The sequence below is a fragment of the Stegostoma tigrinum genome, chromosome 37 (assembly GCF_030684315.1).
Source record: "Stegostoma tigrinum isolate sSteTig4 chromosome 37, sSteTig4.hap1, whole genome shotgun sequence".
NCBI lineage: Eukaryota > Metazoa > Chordata > Chondrichthyes > Orectolobiformes > Stegostomatidae > Stegostoma > Stegostoma tigrinum.
The window spans coordinates 25,463,570-25,472,706 of record NC_081390.1 but is presented as its reverse complement, the minus strand read 5'-3'; the positions used below and the strand labels follow the sequence as shown (position 1 = coordinate 25,472,706).

The 9,137-nt window shown below is 39.3% G+C and overlaps 1 protein-coding gene across 9 annotated transcripts in view; it reads right to left on the bottom strand.

Annotated features, from left to right (window-relative positions):
• The window catches only part of gbf1 (golgi brefeldin A resistant guanine nucleotide exchange factor 1), a 267,167-nt gene that overhangs the window by 37,315 nt on the left and 220,715 nt on the right, over positions 1 to 9,137 (bottom strand). For all 9 annotated transcript variants that reach the window (XM_048563288.2, XM_048563291.2, XM_048563287.2 and 6 more), the window contains 2 exons: positions 3,466 to 3,702; positions 1,493 to 1,586 (listed from right to left, as the gene is read on the bottom strand). In XM_048563288.2, the coding sequence (XP_048419245.1) occupies positions 1,493 to 1,586; positions 3,466 to 3,702 (331 nt within the window). The remainder of the gene's footprint in view (positions 1 to 1,492; positions 1,587 to 3,465; positions 3,703 to 9,137) is intronic.

The following is a 9,137-nucleotide window of genomic DNA, read 5'->3' as shown; positions in this document are numbered from 1 at the left end:
ACCAAAAGGATGTGGATACTTTGGAGAGGATGCAGAGGAGGTTCACCAGGATGTTGCCTGGTATGGAGGGTGCTAACTATGAAGAGAGGTTGAATAGATTAGGATTATTTTCATTAGAAAGACGGAGATTGAGGGGGGACCTGATTGAAGTCTACAAAATCATGAGGGGTATAGACAGGGTGGATAGGAAAAAGCTTTTTCCCCCAGAGTGGGGGACTCAATTACTAGGGGTCATGAGTTCAAAGTGAGAGGAGGAAAGTTTAAGGGAGACATGCGTGGAAAGTTCTTTACAAAGGGTGGTGGGTGCCTGGAATGCATTGCCAGCGGAGGTGGTAGACGCAGACACGTTAGCGTCTTTTAAGGTATATTTGGACAGGTACATGGATGGGCAGGGAGCAAATGGACACACAGACTGTTAGAAAATAGACGACAGGTTAGACAGAGGATCTTGTTTGGCGCAGGCTGGGAGGGCCGAAGGGCCTGTTCCTGTGCTGTAATTTTCTTTGTTCTTTGATTACAACTTTAAGATGCACCTCCCAGAAATACTGTATCTAAATATTGCCAAAGTTCATAATGTTTTTAGGATTAATATATTTACATACTTCACAGCCTCCGTCAGACAATTAAATTTGGGGGAACAATATTGAGCTTTTGAAAGGTTGTGGCAAAAACAAGGCAAAAGTTGCTTCTATATTGCTCATATAACCCTGTTTCAACAGCGTACCATCTCCTGTTAATCTCTTTGCTAAAGATACACCAAAGCAGCTAAAGTGAAAGGGAATTATAAGGTGACATAAACGTCAAATAACCACAGTTCATTGGTTACAAGCGAATAATGTGGTTCCTGGTGTTAGTTATGATTAAGCAGAAAAGCTATCGTTGAAACAGACAAAATGTTGAAAATAGATTGCTGCACTTCATACATTTGTCTTAGAGGACATTTATATTGCTATCTGCATTCTGGGAGTCTGGTGTGTAGAAACTGTTCACCATTCTCTGGTACCCATCAACAAACATTGTTAAATAATTTTGGCAAATTGATAGTTGAATCAAATGAACAGTGGATAGCTTCAAAATCAAATGATTTTATAGCTTTTGTTTAGCTTCTTTTTCATCATCTGGATCCAGCCAAGATACATTACCAAAATGTCAGAATAGAACACATTTCACATTCCAAAGTATTGGCTGTGCTTAAAAGATGTTTGGTAATTATACTGCACTACTCCTCATACAGAATAGACTAAAGTGCATCCCTCAAGAATATTGCACTATATAATAAAATTAACTACCATGAACACCAAATTCCTATCCAGGAAGCAAAAAAGTCAAGTGAAGTGAAGGTCTTGACCCAAAATTAAACCTTGGATTGAAGTGAATTTCTTCATTACTATTGTTAACAAAACCAGAGAAAAAGTTACAGTATTAAATTATCTCAGTAACTTTTAAGAGGAATCTTAATAGTTGAAAGAATGAAGTATTGTGAAGTACCAACCTCACTGCTAAGAGCTGTAAACTTGCACAGTGAAATTATAAGGTTGTCAAACACATCACTTAATCCATAGTGAGCTGAAATCATTGCACATTTTCTGGACATGGGGGAGAGAAAAATAATCATGGAACAGAAAATTGATCAGTCTTTACATTTTAATTCTTAAAATGAATGAACAGATAATGGAGTATAATAAAATGTGAGGCTGGATGAACACAGCAGGCCAAGCTGTGTTCATCCAGCCTCACATTTTATTATCTTGGAATCTCCAGCATCTGCAGTTCCCATCATCTCAGATAATGGAGTATGCTTTGTTTACACATTTAAGATTTAGAACATGAAATGATCAAATTTAATTAGCAATAGAGAACAAGAGTTAACAATTCTGAACAATCTGAAAATACACAACAACTAAGATAGCAAAATAAGGAAGTTCAAGTAAAATGAAACACTTGTCAGTAAGGCGCTTGGCAAGGTTCTGCATGGAAGGCTGGTTAGCAAGGTTTGATCACATGGAATAGAGGGAGAAATAGCCATTTGGATACAAAATTGGCTCGAAGGTAGGAAACAGAGGGTGCTATGGAGGGTTGCTTTTCAGACTGGGGGGCCTGCGACCAGTGGTATGCTGTAAGGTTTGGTGTTGGATCCACTGCTTTTCATCTGTAAAGGAGATGTAAGGTTGTGGGTGACACCAAGATTAGTGATGTCGTGGACAGTGAAGGTTATTTTACAGTACAACGGAACCTTTATCAGATAGGCCAATGGGCCAAGGAGTGGCAGATGGAGTTTAATTTGGATAAATGTGAGCTGCTGCGTTTTAGTAGGGCAACTCAGGGAAGGACATATATGCTTAATGATAAGGTCCCGGGAGTGTTGCCAAACAAAGATCTTGGGGTGCAGGTTCATAGTTCCTTGAAAATGGAGTTGCAAGTAGACAACGCAGAAGCCATTTGGCATGCTTGCTTTTATTGGTCAGTGCATCAAGTATAGGAGTTGGGGGAGGTCATGTTACAGCTGTACAAGATATTGACTAGGCAACTTTTGGAATATTGTGTTCAATTTGGGTCTACTCACTGTAGGAAAGATGTTGTGAAACTCGAAAAGGGTTCAGAAAAGATTTACAAGGATGTTGCCAGGGTTGGAGGGCTGGAGGGAGAGGCTGAATAGGCTGCAGTTATTTTCCCTCGAGTGCCAGAGGCTGAGGGGTGACCTTATAGAAAGTTTATAGGGTCACAAGGGGCATGGCTAAGGTGAAAGCCAAGGTCTTTTCCGCAGGATAGGGGAGTCCAAAAAAAAAGACGGTATAGGTTGAAGGTAAGAGGGGAAAGACTTAGAAAGGACCTAAGGGGCAACCTGTTCACCACAGAGGGTGGTGTGTGTGTGTGAATTGAGCTGCCAGGGAAGTGGAGGAGGCTGGTACAATTACAAAATTTAAAGGGCTTCTGAGATGGGTACATGAACAGGAAGGGTTCAGAAGGATACAGGTCAAATGCGGCAAATAGGACTAGATTAATGCAGAATATACGGTCAGCATGAACAAGTTGGACCAAAGGGTCTATTTCCATGCTGTACATCTCTGACTCTTCGTGATCCATAGAATTTCTGATGATGCCGATCTTTTCCAAGCACAATTAAACAGTGAAGATTCAATATGTGAATGGTCTTACAGAAAAGTTACCTAACTGGAGAAAGTTACAACTCAAAACAGCTAGAGCAGTCAGTGTTGGAAACAGTTTTAGTTGGAATAAGGACCACACACACACACACACACACACACACACACACACACACACACACACACACGTGTCACTGCTCGTCACAGAATTCAGCCATACCATGCCTGCATTTTTGTACTGCTTCATCTACATACATCCTTTGGGCAAACATGAATTCCTACTTGCTATTGTGGAGTTCCCTCGTTCGCAAAAAAAATTGTTTATGTTGCCAATTCTAGACTAACTCTTAAAAACCTTTACCTGAAACCAGATATTGCTTTCTGTATTATTGTTTCATCTAAGCTCTTGTCAAAAACATAAGAAAGTGCAGCTATGGTGGGACCCCAAGTCATGGTGAACAGATCATGATCATAGGTTCCTGGGGGTACGTGGAGGAAAATGCCTTCTGGTGAGCTCCCACGATTCAAGAGAACATTCCATATATAGTTCTCCTTCACAAAACCAGTTTGCTCCTCTGGCATCACAATCTCATCGTTCCTGTTGTAAAGGGATGCAAATCATATTACATACTGTACCAATTCATATTGCAACCAAATAAAGGTGTATTACATTTGCACAGAAAATAATAAGCAAATTTTCTTAGAGCCTATTTCCCAATTATCATTTGATCCCTAAAGTGGAAATAGCTATTTCCACATAAATTTTGTGGAAGTTTCAATTGAGATGATGTGGAGGTGCCGATGCTGGACTGGAGTGGACAAGGTCAGCAGTCACACGACACCAGGTTGTAGTCCAATAGGTTTATTTGAAATCACAAACTTTCTGAGCCACATTCACTGAACATCTATAAATTGGGTACTTTTTGAAAGCAGAACACATCTGCAGGTACAAATTCACCCCACAGAAACACAGGTGCAGTGTGGATGGGTGGGGACAGGGTGTGTTTGTGTGCGCAAGTAAGAGGCAAAGACACAATTTGACTGTGAGAGGGAGCAAAAAGAAAGAGAGAGAGAGAGAGAAAAGAGGGGTGGATGGTGTGTGGTGTATGTGTGTACAGCTTCAACCGGGATCCTGGGTTAGTACTGCACTACAGGTGACGCCAACACACAATACACACACTCCTCTCCGCCACCTCCCCATGCACCCCCCCAACCCCGACTCACCCTCTCACACACACACACACACACACACAAACAAACACACACACAGGTCGATGTGGAGTTTTATAAATTCCCACTTTAGAAATAAAACCAGTCTGACTCCAAACTAAAACACAATCAGACTCTAAACAAAAACAAGGCTTCACATCTAAAATGCACTGTCTGACCTAAAATGTCATTTTTTTGCACTGATAAAACCCGTAGTTCTCTCAGGACAGTGACTTGAAAGGATTTCAGCGATTTTCATATACATTCTACTCAGGTAAAATCTTCCAAATGATTGAAGATTTGCAAGCATCTTAGGTTTGTTTAATGCATCTTCATCAGTGGTGTGACCTTTTGATATTTTGTTTGTAAATTCTGTGTCTGATACTACTTATCTCATTAACAGTTGAAGGAGGAATGAGGATCCGAAAGCTTGTATTTTCAAATAAAATTCTTGGGCTATAACCTAGTGCCGTGTGATTTCTGACCTTTCAATTGAGGGCATGGAAAATTACAGTGACACATTTATTTTCCAATTTGATACTATATATATCAGATTATACAGGTAAATTCAGAACAATGAACCGTCAAACAGACCCAAGATAAACTCCCCAAAAAATGACAATCATTGCTGCATTAAAGTCTCTGCAACAATAAGACAAATCAATTAATATCATATTTGGTTGCCACATTTTGCAAATTGTTCTGTACTCCGCCAATCTAATTACAACTATTTCAGTTTTTTGGTTAGATGTTTAAACCAACATTAATGAGCAGCTATGTATCTATTAAGATATGATTTTAAGAAATGCTGTCATGTTATTGTGTAAATCTTACATCTACTGTTATACGGAGCCCTACAACCTAAAAAATGTTCAGTTTCAATCACTTAAACGTTTTCATATCAGCCATCTGTACTTCTTAATAAAAGTCAATAAAACAAGCATATTAGGTTTCACTTTTCATGGAGAAATGGGCCAAAATTCATTCTGAAAACACTGGTAAAAATGCTCTAACCTGCAGAATAACAAGAATTTAACAAATTCAGTAACCATTAACTTATGTTCTTGGTCACTGGCTTAGGTTCAAAGGCTATTTTTGGTGATTTTCTTGCTCATTTTTCATGTTTATTAAAACTAATTCAAAAGTTTTGTGCAGTTTATCTGGTTGGCAAATGAAAGCATCCTAATTTTAAATCTTCAACTCCAATAGTGGATTTGTACAAAATACTCAACTCATGTGTCGCTACATAACAAGAGCAGCTAAAGTTAGAAATTAATTCATAGAATGGAAATGCTTTGGAATGATGTACAGATTTGTAAGTTGTTATATAAATACATAGTCTTACTTCTGAGTTAATTTTAGAAAATGTAAAATGTTCCCATGAGTAAACAACCTTCATTAATCTCTGTAGGTGGTGCAGATAAGTGTCTTTAAATGCTAAATAGAAGAGTAAAGTAACTTTCAATATTTGTGAATTGCATGTGCTCCCAGATTACAATCGTTTTAGGATAAAGTATGAACATCCTGAACCACAGGCATTTTACGCTCTTAAAACTTTAAAGTAACCAGTACCTGGCAGTAGGCTAAATTAAAAGTTTTCTTCACTAAATTTCTAGAATCTTTGGCATGTTTTTCCTTTCCTAAAATTTTACATGAATTTAAAAACATTGAATTATGTATAAATATGTGAACCATTTGGTATACATGGCCAATAACTCCTACGATAAAATGATAACAATATAAATAGCTTGCAAACATCTGACTGACTTTTCCAACAACTTCAGTACAAACCGGTTCTATTTTTAAAATTACATCACAGCTACACAGGTTTGAGGAACACGAACTATATCAAATGCCAGCAGTCAAATATTAATTTAGCTTGTTACGTGGTTATTCATACATGCAGGGTGGTCTTTAATTTGTTACAATAGTGATATGCCCTTGAAGTGAATTAAATACAGTTTTTACATTTCTAAAGCAGGTCAAGAGTTCTTCCTCACTAACTATGACTGAACTCTCCTTAAAGGTAACACCCCATCCTTTTATCAACTGAAAAATCAGTATTACCCTTAGAATCGCTTCTTTCTTTAAAATAGATTACTTTATAATGTTATAACAACAATTCACAGAATGTAAAACCATACAACAAATCAGACATAGCCATTCGGCCCATAAAGTCTGCTCTGCTATTCAATGAGATCATGGTAGATTTGACAATCCTCAACTCCACATTCCTGCCTTTTCACTGCAGCCACTCGATTCCCTTACTGATTAAAGGTCTGCCTATCTCAGCATTGAACATTCACCACTTTCTGAGAGAAGGTGTTCCTCCTCAATTTTGTCTGAAATGGGCAAAAACTTATTTTGAGATTATGCCCTCTGATCTTAGACTCTCCCACAGGAATAAGCAACCTTTCTGCATCTGCCCCAACAAATAATAAAGCCTCTAATCATTTGTCCAAATTCAAGTTTGTATAAAACCAATCTCTCTTCATAAGAAAACCTCTTTGTGGGCCATAGAACATAGAATATAACAGCGCTGTACAGGCCCTTCAGCCGTCGATGTTGCACCGACCTGTGAAACCAATCTGAAGCCCATCTGACCTACACTATTCCATTATTATCGATATGTTTATGGAATGACTACTTAAATGCCCTTAAACTTGGCGAGTCTACTACTGTTGCAGACAAGGCATTCCATGGCCTTACTACTCTGAGTAAAGAACTTGCCTCTGACTTCTGTCCTATATCTATCATCCCGCAATTTAAAGCTGTCTCTCCTCGCGCGAGCCATCACCATCTGAGGAAAAAGGCTCTCACTGTCCACCCTATCTAAGCCTCTGATCATCTTGTATGTCTCTACTAAGTCGCCTCTTAACCTTCTTCTAATGAAAACAGCCTCAAGTCCCTCAGCCTTTCCTCATAAGACCTTCCCTCCATACCAGGTAACATCCTGGTAAATCTCCTCTGTACCTTTTCCAATGCTTCCACATCCTTCCTATAATGTGGCGACCAGAACTGTACGCAATACTCCAAGTGTGGCCGCCCCAGAGTTTCATAAAGCTGCAACATGACCTCGTGGCTCCAAAATTCAATCTGTCTACCAATAAAACCCAACATATCGTACGCTTTCTTAACAACCCTATCAACCTGGGTGGCAACTTTCAGGGATCTATGCACATGGACACTGGGATCTCTCTGCTCATCCACACTATCAAGAATCTTACCATTAGCCCAGTACTCTGTATTCCTGTTACTCCTTCCAAAGTGAATCACCTCACAGTTTTCTGCATTAAACTCCATTTGCCACCTCTCAGCCCAGCTCTGCAGCTTATCTATGTCCCTCTGTAACCTGCAACATCCTTCCACACTATCAACAACTCCACCAACTGTTCCAGTGGTAATGTCCTCATCCCCGGCTCGGGAGGCCCAGGTTCGAGTCCCAACGGCTCCAGAGGTGTGTAATAACATTAGGTGGACTAGAAAAATAGGTAAACAGAAAAAAAAGAAAATCTGTCCAACCTTGGACCAATCTGATTAACCTGTCCCCATTGCCCTTAGCTGTGGAAATTTACAAGGGGGCCAAAACACAACATTCCAGGCGGCGTGTGGCTTGTCCAATGCACAATTTTAGCAAGCCTTCCCTATTTTTGTACTCCACCCCATTTGAAATAAAGGCCAACAGTCTATTTGCTTTTCCTACTATCTTCAATCTTGGATACTAGCTTTTTGAGATTCATTCATCAGGAGTGCCAGATCCACTGTGCAATAATTTTCTACAGTCATCTTTTATTCAAATAATATTCAGTTCTTCTACTCTTCTTATTCAAGTGCTTCTCTTGTCCTGTATCACATTCCATTTCCAGGTTTTTGCCCATTTATTTAACCATTCTACTACAGTGATCAAACATGGCAAGTGGTACAACTCAAAGTTCAACAAATCAGGAAATCTGATGCTTGATCCATTGCCTTTGCTGAGTTCTCCCCAAAGACATGTTAGTAAGTAAAGGCACTGTTTTTGCGTTAACTTACGTTAGTTAAAAAACTGAGCTGTGCCTGACTTTCTACAATCTCCTCAGACATGTGGAAAATCGCATGCAAGGACACCCTGACTGAATCAGGCAGTATTGTAGATCTCTCAGTAAAGTCTCAGTTTTGACTGTAGGGTAGTTGCCTGACTGGAAACAGAAGCTACAGATCAATCTGGTGCACTTATGTTGACAAAGCAACGTTCAAAGTTTAAATCTACAGTAAACTGGGAGAAGAGAAATAGCCTAAATTTGGAGTAACTGAATGACAGACCTACACATACAGAACGCAGAACTGTCAACACCTGCGACCTCTGCATCAAATCATCAGACACCCTATCTCCAGCATTCAGCAAAAGCCATGACACTAATTCCCACCTTGACCAGCAGTCATTGCCAACCTGCTTCTACCTGAACTGCAAAGCTGTTGGCCTCAAATGAAAGGGTTGTAAAAGGGAAGGGATGGTGAGAAAGTAGTGAGGGATAGAGACAGGATTAAATCTGAGCAAAGAGAGTAAGAGCAATTGAAGGTGCATTTGCAGACAATATCGATTCATGATGAAATGATTTTTGGTTCATTTTTCCAGCAAAATTTGAAAAGAAATTTTACTTGTTATAATTTTCGAAGCACAAGCTATCAGATGAGGATTTCACCTGGACTATGAATAAGCGCACAGTCCCGATAAGTATCTCTAAAGTTGCCTGCAGAATTCTCTCTCAAATATTACTATAAATCAGTGTGCTTAAACATAAGTAAAACGTGACCTAGAAAATCCTTGAGAAATTTAGAAGATTT